Source organism: Carassius auratus, chromosome 5 (assembly GCF_003368295.1).
Source record: "Carassius auratus strain Wakin chromosome 5, ASM336829v1, whole genome shotgun sequence".
Lineage (NCBI taxonomy): Eukaryota > Metazoa > Chordata > Actinopteri > Cypriniformes > Cyprinidae > Carassius > Carassius auratus.
In genome coordinates, this window is record NC_039247.1 from 24,029,168 (window position 1) to 24,045,767 (window position 16,600).

The 16,600-nt window shown below is 37.0% G+C and overlaps 2 protein-coding genes across 4 annotated transcripts in view; both read left to right on the top strand.

Moving 5' to 3' along the window:
• The window catches only part of c5h2orf42 (chromosome 5 C2orf42 homolog), an 11,146-nt gene extending 9,304 nt beyond the window's left edge, over window positions 1-1,842 (top strand). The window contains exons 7-9 of one of the 3 annotated variants that reach the window (XM_026254086.1): window positions 1-12; window positions 105-273; window positions 488-1,842. The exon at window positions 1-12 is cut by the window's left edge and continues 89 nt beyond it. In XM_026254086.1, coding sequence (XP_026109871.1) covers window positions 1-12; window positions 105-273; window positions 488-693 — 387 coding nt within the window. In that variant the 3' untranslated portion in view covers window positions 694-1,842. The remainder of the gene's footprint in view (window positions 13-104; window positions 274-487) is intronic. The other 2 variants (XM_026254085.1, XM_026254087.1) reach the window with 2 other exon arrangements.
• Window positions 1,843-2,575: 733 nt separating this feature from the next.
• ppm1db (protein phosphatase, Mg2+/Mn2+ dependent, 1Db) lies at window positions 2,576-12,638 on the top strand. The gene is made up of 6 exons (XM_026254094.1): window positions 2,576-3,242; window positions 5,430-5,658; window positions 5,804-5,928; window positions 7,217-7,398; window positions 7,481-7,705; window positions 9,826-12,638. Exons 1-6 carry the CDS (start codon window positions 2,768-2,770, stop codon window positions 10,201-10,203), a joined length of 1,614 nt encoding a protein of 537 aa, XP_026109879.1. The 5' UTR covers window positions 2,576-2,767; the 3' UTR covers window positions 10,204-12,638.
• The last annotated feature ends 3,962 nt before the right edge of the window (window positions 12,639-16,600 follow it).

The following is a 16,600-nucleotide window of genomic DNA, read 5'->3' on the forward strand; positions in this document are numbered from 1 at the left end:
GATACCCCAGAGGTTTGTGCTCGTTTCCCCCGTTGCATCAAATCTTCACTAATGGCTGTAGCATCTGTGGACAATCTCTAAATGATGGTGCTCTGTTTGTACAGTTACCACTAGAACTCACTCAGAGTTTTGTGAAGAACAGTGACGGCTCCTACTCACCGTACCGCTGTCGGGAAACCCCTACTGATCCTGGATCAGACACCTGCCTCCATTCACACACCAGTAAGCCTCTGGCCATCAGACCACTGGAGCTACGTACCTTCCTCAGAGTGGGTAAGTGCATCTATTCACTTATTGTTCACTTAATTTATCAGTCCTGGTTTTGTGCCAAATCATATTTCCCTATCAGTTCCCATCCCCAACTGGACCAAAAGTGATTCCACTGTCTACAAGAACTGTCCTTTTAGATGGAAAGAATGAAAGCGTGTTCTTTTAGATTCCTGATTTGTGCTTTAGGACTAAAACAGTATGGTATGGTTTCTCTCAGGGACATGTGCTTCTGAGCAGACGGAGCCTGTGCCCTTTGTGATTGAATGGATCCCAGACATCCTTCCGCACTCACAGGTGGGAGAACTGAGGATCCGGTTTGAGTACGGCCATCAGCTGGGCAGTAAACCGGAGCACTGCAAGAGCTCGGCTGGGCCAGAGAAAACTGAACAGATGCCATCCCACACCAGTGAAGACCCCCTGTAGAAACATCAGGAAATTCTCATGCAAATCAACAACTACATTTCTCCACTGTTCCCTTGTAAGAAAAAATGGAAAACAATAACACATTTTATTGCACTTATATTAAACGGCAATTAGAAACTTGTAAGGTGCTACTCAAGAAAAGTTCATTGTCAGAAACAGGTTTAAAGTTTGCAATACAGCACTGGACATACAGATGTAAAATATTTATAATATACGTGTACAAAAACCAAAAAATAAAGAAATAGTGTGAACATATGTTTTGTGCTGTACAATAAGATCAGATTTCCCCATTTCTTGTTTTAGGAAACCATGTTCATTGATTTTGTTTTTGTGTTTACATGTAAAAACAGGGAACCCTGTCCCTAACCCAATTCCTCACAGAAAAATGTGCAAAACACTAGATTTAAATAAAAATGGTTTTGTCTGATTTCTAAGTCTTTCTAACTAGTGAGGACCAGTAAAATGTCCTGGGTTTTCTTATTTCACTATGTAAGTGAGGACATTTGGCCTTCACAAGCACAAATAAACAAACAAACACACACACACACAAATAGACTCTAGTTTTGTTAAACTGAATTAGTATGCTGTTCACCTCATTATTTGCACAGTTGAGTTTTTTATTTCCTTTTTCTATCCAAAGCAATAGCAGAAACATTGAAAACTCCAACCTTCATGTTTGATGCAAAATCTCACGCGCTTGCCACCAACTCACCATGCAGCAGTTGTGACATGTACCAAATGCTTTCACATGAGTCTCAGGTTAATTAACTTTTCACGCTTCGCTACCCCCAACTATACTCTACTGATGGCCAATCCTATATTTACCCATCAAATGGAGTAAATGTTTGTTTGCACTGAGCAAAAAGATAGAACAAGTAAAGTCTATAAACTATGTTCCTTGCTTAATTGCAATGGACTTTACAACAGATTTTTTTAAGGATAAGATACAATGGAATTGTAACCCCAACTGCTCCCTGATTTAAAGGTTCACACGATGATGAAAATTAGTGGATGAGAAACCTATCAACTTTATTTCACATTACCAAACAAAATCCCTCAAGTCTCTCCAATGCACACTTTTGTAGCTGTCTTCAGCTACAAAATCAACAGAAACAAAAAGAAATGGTGACCACACACATCCACAGAATAAATGGGTGCCATCAGCATGAGAGACAAAACAGATGCTAATAACATCCCAATGATCCACAAGTAATCCACACGATTAATCCCTCAGGTAATGTCTTGTGAAGCAAAGCCTGCATCTTTGTAATAAACCTATCTTAAGATGTTTTTAACTCCAAACCATTGCTTTCAGCTATAATACATATCCTCTATCTATAATAATGTTTTTTTTAAAAGTCAAATTATTCAGATATGCAAAGAAATAGCTGTCTTTTCATAAATTAATTTTTTTTCATTAAAATAGTTCCTCTCAAGAATATATAATCATTTCATTTCCTTCATAGCCCATTTATGTTCATCATGTATGTTCATCATAACGTCATCGTACAGTAGTGAGTGTGAAAATGACTGTGCAAAGTGAAGTGGTGTGAAAAACCAATAAACCAAATCCCACTTGAGCTATAAAAAAGGCTTAAGCAAATATTTAATAAATATATATATATACATTTTGTCAAATGGGTATGGAAGTAATGAGAACCATATTTACTATCTGATAATGGCACTTAGGATCTCAATAGCTCTGTATTAATGAGTTTAATGAGTTTTTACTTTGTTTTGCAGATATAACCTGATGCTTGTTGTCTCCAGAAAAAAAATTAACTCACCATAGAAATTTCACTTTTTTTTTAGGAATAGTAGGTGGTACTACAGTATTCTAGTATACAAACCAGCACTGCATCGTACTTGATCCTCCTGTCCAACAGATGGCGCGAACGACCGTGCAGCCTGTATTACTGTGTGTCTGCGAAGGAAGAAAGGAAGGACTGGCAGCTTAGAAAATAAACAAAAGACGAGCTCAGATTGCTAAATGTTTTTGACGTTAATTAAAATCTTTTAACTACGCTTTTGCGGTTTTTAGGTTGATCTATCAACAAGGGCTGTCCGACTGGCCATGAATCCCGACCTATCGCTGCGAGTGAGCGTCTTCTCCGAACAAGGAGGCAGGAAATACATGGAGGATTTAACGGAGGTGATCGTGGAGCTGGAACCCAGCGACGATGAGCTGCGAGCGGCCGGACACACCGATCCAAAGCCGGACCAAGAGCCAGTCTCTGAAAGCGACCCACCGGACACAAACAAGCCATTACCTGTCACGGTAACGTGGATAAACACGCTGTCCGCCGACGAGAGTGACGGTGCCGAGGAGCCCGGGACTCAGCCGGCGGCAGCGGACAGCAGGAGGTCGGTCGCGTTCTTCGCCGTGTTTGACGGACACGGAGGTCGAGAGGCAGCGCTGTTCGCTCGGGATCATCTCTGGGATTTTCTCAAGAAGCAGCGGGGCTTTTGGTCGAAGGATTACCGGAAAGTTTGTGCCGCGATTCGCAAGGGTTTCATCGCATGCCATCATGCAATGTGGAAAAAGCTTCGTAAGCCAATTCAAGTCTATTTCCCATCTGAATGGTGTGACGTGTCATGATATTAGCGCCCTTTTAAAATGTCTAACGGTGTTCTGAGTTAGGTGCGAGTGTATGGTTTTGATGAACGGCAGTGTAATTTAAGACCTCAAGGTAATTTCTAACGACTGAAATCGCATGCGTGTTAGAATTATACTCATGGTAAGATGGATAAAGATGAGGCGGGGGCTGCGATTGTGTAAATTATGTGTCGGGTTTATACACTTTTTGAAATCGGGCGCCACGCTATCTACTTAATGCAGAAAAGATGGAAAAAAATCGAATGGAAGGGTCGCAGTGCGCATGCGCGGAATCTGCGTATCTTCGTATTGTTTCTAATTATTAGACAGACAGAGAGCGCGTCTATATAAAACTATTGCAAACCTTTAAACACTTTTAAAGGTAATAAGTAAACTCATTAGGTTATATCAACGAAACCCGTTTCAACCACAGCAAATCATAATAACGACAAACTTTGTCATAGTTGTGACTTAGGACCCCATTATTTCGAGGAACTGTACCATAATTACGTACGTTGTATATCAGAATAATGATAAACGTTCTCATAAGTATGCAATAATTAAATGTTAAAATATTTAGAAAAAGAGCAGCTTATAACAATGGTAAATTCACTGGTAACGACGTAGCATCACATAATAATGAGAATCTTTCTCATAATCACTTAACATCTCATAGTAATGGAAAGTTTTTCACAATGAGATTTTGCCTCGTGATAACATCTCATTATGAGAAACTTTCTCATAATAATGGTTTAATATCATAAGAATGATGGCATGCTAGTGACATCTGCTGGTCAAAGCTGTGCAAATGCAAACAGAAAACATGCCAGGGCCTGCAAAGCTTTTGTTTTGATTAAAGTGATGGGATAAAGACGATCTTTTCTCTTTATTATCAGATGTTAAGTCATTATTACATAATGTGACCAGATTTCTGGAATGAAAACCAGGGACATTTCCTAGTTCAGTGGTCAAAATATTACTGAAATCTCACTTGTCAGTGTCTATGAGTTTAAAAATGGGGACGGTATGTTTTTGTGTTTTTTATTTTTTATTGTATTTTTGTGGGTTCAATACAATAATATCATAATTGATACAGTGGTGTTTGAGGATCAAACTTACCCTACACAATTCCACTCCCTGGTAAGAACATCACTAAACATGATTTATAATTAATTTAACATACAAGGCTTATTTAAACACGTTTTGGAAATTTGTAACATTTAATTAAAAAAAGCTGTCATCCCTAGCAAAACATGAATTGTATTTAAATGTACATATACATTTTTGAGAAAAAAAAAAAACACAACAACTTTGCTAACCCAAAATTCTTCTTCAGGTTTGACAGCTAACTTTTGATGCCAGAAATGTACCTGGTTAAAGTTATATCTGAAGCTGAAATGTATGTGCTTAAAGCCTGAAAACAAACCTCATTTGTTCTTGCACATCATAACTTTGGAGTTTCAGTTGACCATATTTAAACACAAACCGTATCACTTTGTTTTAATATGTATATAACGCGGTCTCTTTTGATAACTGATGATAACAGCGATCTGCTCTCGTCCAAGTTTTCCATGGCTACAGTAGCGGCTTGCGACCCAGTAATACGCTGGAAGTGAAAATAGTCGCAAATCATAGTCCTCTGACTAAATTGGTCGGGCGTTTCCAGTGTATTTGTGGGTTGTTTTGAACGTGCTGTTAAACGGGGAAATTTTTCAGGGACAACTCCAGCCGGGGACAGGACACCAAAAACCGGGACTGACCCCGAAAAAAGCGGGGACATCTTGTCACCCTATTATTACAAGAAATGTTCTCTTTATCATGACTTAAAGAATATATATATATATATTTATGCATTTAGCAGACACTTTTATCCAAAGCGACTTACAGTGCAATCAGGCTATCAATTTTTACATATCATGTGTTCCCAGGGGAATCGAACCCCCAACCTTGCGCTACCAATTGAGCTACAGGAACACTATATATATATATATATATATATATATATATATATATATATATATATATATATATATATATATATATAGTCACTATATATATATAACTCAACTAGTGGTAACAGGCTTCCATTTTTATTCCATTCTTTCTGTTATCGTGGTTAACGTTATGTCTTTTTCTTCAGCTGAATGGCCAAAGACGTTAACTGGCCTCCCCAGTACCTCGGGCACTACAGCCAGTGTGGTGGTCATCAGAGGGGATCGCATGTTTGTGGCTCATGTCGGGGACTCGTCTGTCGTGTTGGGTGTGAGGGAAGATCCCTCTGATAAAGTCATCAAAGCTGTGGAGGTCACACAAGACCACAAGCCTGAACTCCCGAAAGAGAAGCAGAGAATTGAGGGACTGGGCGGCAGGTGAGAGCTTGCTGCGTGCTGACACTTTTAAGTCATCTTAAGAATCAGTCTTTTGGGTAACATACAGTCTTGAAGAACCTCAACGAACCATCACAAGTGTATTTTTGGAAGGCCGATTAATTTCCCTTTGTTTGTGTGCGTGTAGTGTGGTGAAGAAATCTGGTGTGAACCGTGTGGTGTGGAAGAGGCCGAGGCTAACTCACAACGGCCCGGTCAGACGGAGCACCCCGATCGATCAGATCCCCTTCCTCGCTGTCGCCAGAGCTCTGGGTAAACACTTAACTACACCGGCACTCAGAGATACTAAATATTGAGGAACATGTGGTTTGTACTGACGTCAGTTCTCATGAATAAGTCAAAGCTGTGTTCTCTGTAAAATTCATTACAATCAAATTCATTTTAAGGAAGAGCTCACCCAAACATAGAAATTCTGTCGTCATTCAAACTCATATGACTCATCTTTGAACCACAAATAAAGATATTTTTAATGAAACCTGAGAGATTACTGTCTCATCAATTGAAAGTTCATTCCACCCAAAATTCACAATTCAGAAAACTTATAGAAACACTGTAAAATTAATCCATATGAATTGAGCGGTTTCATTTAGGTTGTCTAAAGATAAACAGATGCAATTTAGCTTCTTCCTTTTTTTATATATATATAAACATTGAACAACGCATATACATAGAGAACATGAAATATGCTAAACAGTAGTTGAGCTGTACTTACTTGACACACAAAAACAAACCTAATTGGTTCTTGTAGAAGCTTGAACATGTTTGCGTTTCACACAACAATAAACCTCACATGTTGGAGCCTCGGTTTACTATATATATATGTGCGTTTATCAATGTTTAAATGGGAATAAAAGCCCAAATTGAATCATATAAAGCAATCTTGTCTCTTCAGAAGACTTGGATTAAATAAACCAGTTCATATGAATTTATTTTTCTGATGTATATGTGAATTTTTTTAAACATGGTCATTTTAGGTGAATGACTTTTAGTGGAGTAATAGAAATCTGTTGGGTTTCCTTTTATACATCTTCATTTGTGTTTCAAAGGTGAAAGACAGTCTTATAGGTTTGGAACACCTTTAGGATAAGTGAATGATGAGAAAATTGCTCTTTTTTTTGGGTGCTGTCCCATCATCTCTTCTTACATTGCCACATCTATCTTCAAGTTGCTTTTTCTCAGTCTAGATCACAGAATGGCAATTTAAGAATGAAAAAAAAACACCCAATAATGACATTTCAGCCATTATTAACCCCTCATGTTGTGCCAAACCTGCATTTTAAAGCATCAATGCACAGCATAAAGTCTTTCGTGCAGATTAGGCAACACATGGAAGTGCTGACAACATTTTCATTTTTGGGTGAACTGATCTGCCTTTATCCTTAAAGCAGAGATGGAATCATCAGGCTATTTTTGCATTTCTTGAGCTGTTGGCCCCTGATATCATTATTTGAGATTTTTCCTGTTTTCTTAGAATTTCTAGGGTATTTTTATTGCCAAATGCTTATGTATAAAACTAATATTAAATATAATGTCCTTCCAGGTGATCTGTGGAGTTATGACTTCTACAGCGGAGAGTTTGTAGTGTCTCCTGAGCCTGACACCAGTGTGGTGACCCTTGACCCTAAACGGCATCGTTACATCATTGTTGGCAGTGACGGCCTCTGGAACATGGTGCCACCACAGGAGGCAGTGACTGTGTGCCAGAGCCATGATGAAGCTGTGGTACCAACACATTTGTCCCTAACCTTATGATATATTCTATTTATGTTCATTTCTAAAAGTGTGTGTTTTTTACGCCCTATAGGCACCTTTCGGGATGTCGGTTGCTCGTCGTTTGGGGTGCCATGCTTTGATGCGATGGCGTCAGCGGATGCTCCGTGCAGACAACACCAGCGTCATAGTTATTTCCCTTCCTGAGCCAGGCAAACCCCACCTACCTTTGCACAGAGACGAGGTCATACTCAGCCTGACAGAGGGTCCGCACTGTGACCCCGCGATAGGGTCCCGCTCCATCACGCCACTCATCAAGGTAAAATCAGGAAAAGAGATGCTACACTTTCAGAAGCAGTAGCAGGCTCTGTACTAAGTTTAATTAACAAAACAAAGACTGTTTTAATACACTACCTTAAATATTATTTTATTTAACTATTTGAAAAACAAAGTTTAAATTAAATGTTAACCCTTTAGTGCCACTCTTAGACCAATTCTCACTATTAAGTAGTTGCTCATTTGCATGCACATTACTAATAGATTAGCTGTTTATTAGTACTTCTAAAACACATTAAAAAAAATTGTGTGTGGGTTCCAAATATAGTCAGTACTCACTATTACCAATACTGCAAAAAGTCTAGTATTGTCACATTTGTACAGTTTTTTTTTTTATATTGACTTTGTTCTGAAGTACCGTTACTTTTGACAACACTGCCCAGCAACTTCAAGCAGACAAAAACAGGAGCTTGTGCTATGCTTGAACTTCAAGAGATTTCTGTATTATGTCCAGGCTCACGACTAATCAAAAGCTTTCAGATAAGACTTTTTACATGACTTCCTGCTCATGTTAGCTACACTTTGGCTCCATGCCCACCAAAAGAGACTCTGCCACACTGCTCTTCAGTCCTGCCTGCTTTTCTCTTTATCCCCTTTCTTTCCCGCTCTCTCCGTCTCCCTCTTTCCCGACCGAGGCCTCCATTGTCAGAGCAGTTCCGATGGAAGCCATGTCTCTGTGTTTGTTTGGCCCCAGCGTGTTTCAAGCACAGCTCATCCAGCTGCTCTTGGCTGTTTTGCTTTGGCTTGGAGAGCTGGAGAGTGGACAGATGTTTGTGTTTTTAATCCTTTTAAGTGGAGTGGATTTGAGGTTTAGAGAGGCCGCTTTGATCGTTTTTCCTGTTTGCTCTTCTGGTGCTGTTATGATTTTGATAGAGGGGAAATGAAAAATACAGAACAGGACAAGAGAATGCAGAAGAGCAGGAATGATGCATTTCCCCTGTTGTAAAGTGGTGATGAAGACCAGCCTTTAGATTGCTTTATTTGTATTTTGTCTTTTAGAGTTGTTGGCATTTGTCTGTAGTTTGAATCTTTCCATTTCTGGTCCTTCCTCTGTGTTTTTTTACTTTTACTTTATATCTTTTAAGAAATTTTAAATATATTACGGTTCTGGCTGATACTAGCTGATTTTTATTTTTCTAGTATGGCTGACATTAAAATGATATACCATTTTTAACTAGATAAATTAAAAATAAAACAAAAACTACAAATAAATAGTTACATTATTATGTACAATATGGACAATAAATATAAATTTTGAGATCAAATGATTATGACATTTAACAGTATTAAATTATTGGCAATTTTTAAAGAACCGTGAGCATTAGAGGATTGCAAGGTTAATCTAACTGTAAAATTTGATCAAATGAGCATGCATAATTAAATATCCAGTATTAAAATAAAATAAATCTGATATAGGGTGATATATTATTTGTTTTTTATTTGAAAGAAGTTAATTTGTTTATTTATCAAGGATGCATTAAATTGTCAAAGGTGACAGTGAAGATTTTTACATTGTTAGAAAAACATTCTGTTGCAAATATTCATATAGAGTTTATAATGCTGTTCTTCTGAACTTTCTATTCATGAAAGAATCTTGAAATAGTCCTGTAAAAACGTATCCCACTTTCCACAAAAATATTACAGAGCAAAACCATTTTTAACTGTGATGATGATGATAAGAAATGTTTATTGAGCACCAAACTAGCATATTAGAATTTATTTTATTTTTTTAAATTGCAATAATATTTCTCAATATTTGAATATATTATTGTCACAATGTAACATTATTAATAATTTTGAGTAATTTTTATAATTTCAGTAACTCCTACGCTAAGTAACTGTATTGTTTTTATGCCATATAAATGCTAAATGAATGCTGGTTTTTCATTTTAAAAGAAATAATAAAAAAATGAACAGTCCCTGTAAATGGATTTATTGTAGTTTTTTAATATGTTAACTTCAGTTTTCTCAGAAGGACTCAAAACTACTTTTACTGCTAGCTTTGCAGACAAAATAGCCTACCCAGCACTTTGCATATAATAAAATTGTAATTCTAGATTTAGAAATGAGTGTGAAAATGACGATGTCTTTGACCCTTTACAGAGCCCGGATCCAGACGTGTCCTCAGGCAGCAGTGAGTCTCTGCCGGCTCTGGAGAGGAGGAATGGTCTGTCAGGAGTGGGTCTGAGCGCAGAACCCCTGTTAGAGGAAAACCTCCCTTACACTGAGCTCACAGACAAAGCTGCCTTGACTGTGTGCCCCAGCGAGGGCAACCAGACCCCAGAGACTCCCCTGTCCTCACCGGATGTGTCCAGTCCAGTGGGAAAGAGGTCCAGACGGAGCCCCATCACCCCGAGCAGTTCCCACCGGAGGACTGGTGAGCGCTCCGTACCCAAACGCAACACCAGCAGGACTCCAAACAAACAGACCCCCAGCGTCCCTGTACTACAGCACCGCAAAGCAACCCTCTGTGTCTGCTGAACTCTTCCGTCAGACTAACACAAGCTCCAAAAGACCGACAAAGAGGGACGTTCAGTCTACATCCTGGTATCTGATGTTCTGCATGGTCACATGAATAAATAACTGCTATTGTTAGTGTCCATGCTTTGACTGTGTGCCACTGTTTCTGTTTAAAATGTAGGATTTTTTTTCTTTCCTTTTAATTTTAATAGTGTGGATGTGAGAGTAAAAAGAAAATCAAATTTTTTAGTAATCGGATTTATAGTTATTTTACATTTTTACAAAACATCTCTTTTTAAGGAAAAATCATTTAAAGGATGTATTTAATCTTTCTCCCTTTTTATTCAACAGCATTATTTGAGTCCATCTTTGAAATTTAATGAATTACTTGAACATATTTTCTGAATATGACCAAATAGTTGGAGCTATACAATATATATTTTTATACTTGTTATATTTTTCAAAATGCCCAGTTTTCTTGCCCCACAATGCCTTTGTGCACAATTTGCCCTTGCCAATATACTTTATTATTTCTGCATTTAATTTTCACCCCAGTATTTGTCAACATTGTTCTGTCTTTATAAAAAAAAATTTTTTTCAAGGAGCATGAGTTAATGAACCTAAGGCATATCTTTGATCGCTGGACTACAGAGCAAATGTATTTATTTTCTTTTGATAAAACCTTTGTAAAAGTTGGGGATTGCATGTTCTGTTATATCCTTATGACTGTCTTTTTCTTGGGGCGTTTTGATGTTTTGACTGTCTAGCTTTTTTGTATGTATTTCAATATTGTAAGTTATTTAATATCAATAATGTCTGTTAATGTAAAGCAGATAACATCTTCCAACACCAGATCCAGAGCTAATGTGATGTGTGGTTATACTGTTTAGAGACGAAGGCGTTCACCAGAGTGTACAGCACATTTTAGCGGGATGTTTGTTGCCCCATGTTTGAGACCGTCTTGAGATTTAAACACTCAAGGTGGAAAAGAAGTAATTTTTTCATAGTGTTTTATCCTTGGAGATGAATTTTCACTATTTGCTATAGTGGCAGCTTTGGTTTGAGTACTTATTTGGTGTTGCCTTGAATGACAGTGACAGTTTGATGGATGTAAATTCATATAGAGTTTATAAAAAAAAAATCCAATTATATTTCAAACACACCTACAAAGGCCAAAAATAATTGAATTTGAGAGAAATAAAAGAGAAGTACTATTGTTTGAATCAAATTGTGCATGGTTGAAACCTGTTCTAGAGTGGGATTTCACTTCATTGTAATATCTTCGGCAGTTGGGTATCATGGCTTTTCTCTTTCACTGTGGTTGTCTGAAATGTGTGATCGGTCACATTGAACTGCATCTGTCTCTGAGATGGAATCGACTATTAGTGTATTGGATGCTGTCTTGTTCAGGGTTTGGCTATTTTTCTCTCTTTCTTTCTGGAATTGCAATAAATAGATACTCAATTTTGTGTTTAAATATTTACGTGTGTTGCTATTCTCTGTCATAATTCTTAAGGAAGAATCTTGTAACATTTCATCAACTCTCAAATAGTTCAGAAATGCTAAAACTCTTAGCATGCTTAAAGAATGAGACCATCGCTAACCATAAAGCCCTATTGTTTACTGAAATGCAATTTAGCGTTTGCTTTTGGCATCAGAAAATATTGATGTATTTTCTTGAGGCATTTTATTTATTTATATTATATATCTTCCTTTTTCAAAATTGTTATTATACGGTGTTTCAAGTGCTGGTGTGGAGGTGATTCATGTCATTGTGTTTATCCAGTCACTAGGTGGCAGTCAATACTAGGGAACTAAACTGAATGTCGAGTCTCGTGAGTGTCCGTCCACTACTGCATAGTTTTTTTGCTCGACGCTTTCGTAGCTGGCTAATCTGAGCGCGCGAGTGATGTGACTGTTATTCTGACCCATTTGGCTTTCCATAGACTGTCGCCTCATGGTGCTAAACTGAAACACTTGTGGTCTGCTGCTCCTCTTGAGTGAAGAGTGTGCGTGAGTGTGCATGTTTAACTTAGTTTTTCTTCGTGAAGAGAACTGTTGAAATGTATCCTCAAGTGTTACTGAATCTGACTAAACCAACTTTTCGGGACGTTTTAAAAATGGAAAATATAAACAGGTCTAACAAAATAAACAATGCAAGGTCGCTGGTAGCCTATATAACAATAGATGTCTATAGTACTTAAGGAAATACATGTCCTAATTTAATCATTTAATCAAAACTGATTTCAAATCAAAACAAATCTCCCTTTAGGGCAACATTTATTGTAAAAAGTATTCATAAAAAACAACAACAACGATTTATTTAGTAATAATCGCAAGTATAGATGAAAAAAAATAACATAACCATTTATTCACTTGTTTGTTTGTCTATTTGTTTAAAATAAGGGACATCAATAATTGTAAAAAGTATTCATGAATAAAATATTATTTATCTATTTATTTGTTGGTTCATTTATTTATCATGTCATCATTAATTGTGCAAAGTATTAATAAATTAACTTATTGATTTATTTACTTTTATTTTAAAACATGATCATTTGATCATCAGCATGATCAAAACAACAGCATTATTTATTGTGACAGTATTTCAGAAATTGCATGTCCTCATTTAAATATTTAACAAAACCTAATGTCCATTTACAGTTATCCAGGCGCATTGTTATTTATATAATTATTCATAAAAACATTTATTTAATAAAAACGGGGCATCGTTAATTGTAAAAAGTATTCAGTGATGCTGATGGGGTTGTGATGAGTAATGGAGTTTACCTTATCAGTCTGTCATGATATAATGAGGAATTACACTGAGATAAAGTGTCTGAATTGTGTTGTGTCAGAGCTCTTAATGATCTCACTATTCTCTAGTGCACTTCCTCACTGGATTGAGTCTCAGTGTCTAATGGTTATCATCTTTACATCAGCTGACTTGATGGACAATAGTGCAAAGTGAATGGATTAACCCAGAAAAACAATCCCACTTTGTAAAGTCCTTGTATTTGAAGCCCACATTACATTACAGTGACATTTGACATGGGATGTTTGGCTGGAACCAAGAGAAATGAGAACCAAGAGAAATGAACCAAGAGAAAACATTACCATCTACAGCCATGAGAGGGCTGCTGCTTCTTGATCTTACAGCTGCTTTTGATACAGTTGATCACAATATTCTTCTCTGCCGGTTGGAAAATTTGTTTGGTATTGGGGGTATTGCTTTGCAGTGGTTTAATTAATATATTAGAGACAGGTCTTTTTCTGTTGAGTTAGGTAAGTTTTCTTCATCTGTTGCTCCTATTATCTGTGGAGTGCCTCAAGGATCCATTTTAGGGCCACTCCTTTTTAATTTATATATGTGACCTTTGGGAGACATTATTAGGGGACACAATGTTTCATTTCATTTATATGCTGATGATACCCACTTGTACATACCATTGAAAGTTGGTAATACCATTCAACCCTTATTAGCCTGCCTAGGAGACATCAAGAAATGGCTTCCCAATAGCTTTCTTAATGAAAATAAAACGGAAGTAATCGTCTTTGGCCCCCCTAAGTTGAGAAGTGGTTTCCCCTCAGTCTCCTCCCAGATCAGTTGTCAAGAACAGTTTTTATCAGTTAGGGATCCTCTCGAGACCTTTATCATCTAGAGCTCTTTTAGTTGTCCCTCGGTCAAGCTTAAAAACAAAGGGTGATAGGGCTTTTTCTATTGCGACCAACTTCCACTGGACATTCACCTTGCACCTTCTATCACAACTTTTAAAATGAAGTTTAAAACATATCTTTATTCCCAGGCATTTTAAATTGGATTTTATCTATGTTCCATTGTTTTACTGTATAATCTGTTTTGTTCTGTTTATTTTATGTTTATCTTTGACTATGTTCAGCGCTTTGGTCAGCTTTGCTGTGATAAATGTGCTATATAAATAAACTTAACTTATTTACTTTCTTACTTTCCTTGTCATGACATAACTGCTTTAAAAACAAAATAATATTTATTAATTAATGACTTACATATTTGTAAAAATATATTTGAGCTTTTTAACTTTTTAAATAAATAAATAAATAATATAGATGTACACTGACATATTCAGGTTGTTTTTCAAAACCATATGAAACCAACATGAATACAAAGACTATTTTCAAACTAGCTTTCCCCTGTTCTTTTATCATGCACGCTCATATTCTCACTGGTCCATATTTATTTGCTGATTTCCATAAACAGTAATGGAAAACCTGTACTTTAAAACATCTTTTAAATCTAAACCACACTCCATTAAAATACTAATAATCATTACAGAGTATGCAGAGCGTTATAGCACTTGTTTGTTTGTGTTTTTTAGACCGATTTAATATTCATGATCAGATTCTAAAACCTCAAATTTTATTACTTTGCTCCGTAAATGCTATGAAAAAACAACAACAGCCATCTACAAGACAATCCACCTGCATTTTAGTAATGAAGCCATAAAAGATACTCATGAACGCACAATTGTTTAATAAATGGGGTTGCAGCTGGTCCATATGGTGGAATAAAATACTGAAGTATTGGACTTGGATAAAATAACAATTATTGACTTGGCTGAAGCTTCCATCATGTTGCTGTGCCATTGTGTATCAACACTGAATACTTTGATCATTAAAAAATGCCAATAGCCGAATCCTCCTGCCTTGGCTCTTATGAGGGGAAACACCGGGAGAGAGACCTCTGACCGTATCAACTGCACACATAATGGGAAAACACCATAAAATGTAAAGATAATGGCCTCTCGTCATGCTGAACGTGCTATTATTTTAAGCATTAGTGTTAGACCTGATGTTACTATTCTCAAATGTTTAGGCTGTAAATCTGAAACTGATTCATCTATTTGGATTAGCTTGCCTGTGGAAAATGTTAGCACTTTACCCAGCAAACTCTGCCTAACGACTTTAGTCAGAATGAATGTGTCTAAAAAATTTACAATGATTTTGAAGAATGAAAGTTTAAGCTCACACGAATAGGAAGTTCACACACTCAATTTAGATTTACACTGGATCTGATGCATGAAAGGTTAAATTCACACTTGATCTGAACGTGAACGTTTAAGCACCAAAAAAAAAAAAAAGAAAATTTTTGAAAGGTTTCACATTGAATCCAAAAAGACAAAATTTTATTTCACACTAGATCTGAAGAGAGAAGGATGCACAGTTAACTTCACATTGGATCTGAAAAGTAGATCCAAACTGCATCATAGCATGTCGCATTGAGCTGAAGGATGTAGTGTCTCTAGTTCTGTGTCACTAAAACAGAATTGCATAATGTTTTTAAAGGCATAAAAAATGATACACTTAATCTTTACCTAATGCTGTAACTTGTAAGAAACAGCACAATCCGGGACCAAGCATATCTGCTTAAATCCAATTTTGCATCGTAATAAAAAATGTTAGCACTTTGACAGTGTTAAAGGCTTAAAGTTATAAACATAGATACAATGCATTTTCGTGTGGTCTTGAGCTGAATAGTCTTTTGAAATATTTGTCTCTACTGGCACCCCCGTCTAATCCAATAACCTCCCTACACTGCAGGATCTGCTTTGATCAGTCAATGGGGAATCACATCCAATGTAAATGATACATTAATATAATATAATCAGTAGGGGGATGATAAACAGGATCTTAGCGGAGAACTCTGGAACACCTCCTGACATTTTCAAATGTGATTCATGAAAATGGGCCTCATTTAAAGCCATGCCTTTGCTTGTCAGCTGGTGGAAATGCTGTTATGACCTGACATGTGCAATGTCAGCTGGAACAAAGAGATATTTCCAAAGAGAGAGGGAAAATAGTTAATTATGATTGCTCTGACAGAGCTCTGAGCACTGTCTCATTCCTAAGGGCATCCCCCTGATTCAGTTATAAACTGTTTTAAGGAGGGCTTGAACTTGTTATTGAATTTAACCTCAAAAGGCCACGTGCGCACTGTACGAGACAGACACCTGTGAGACATGGCAATCAACAGAATCATGCACTTTGTTCCCTTCATAACAGATGCACACATGAAAAGGTCAGACTGCAGCTATTCAGGCCAAAAGCATGAGATGTATCTACTATAATGAGCGAATAACCTCTATTTTCACCAAAAAAAATAAAAAATTGTCAAGAAATTAGACGTAGTCTCTATAGAATATCAGAATTCAGCAATAAATCTGAAATTGACAGTAGACAATGAGGTACAAAAGTCACAGCTAAAATTAAAGTAAAGTGAGTGAAGTGACATTCAGCCAAGTATGGTGACCCATACTCAGAATTTTTGCTCTGCATTTGACCCATCCGAAACGCACACACACAGATCAGTGAACACATACACACACACTGTGAGCACACACCCGGAGCAGTGGGCAGCCATTTATGCTGCGGCGCCCGGGGA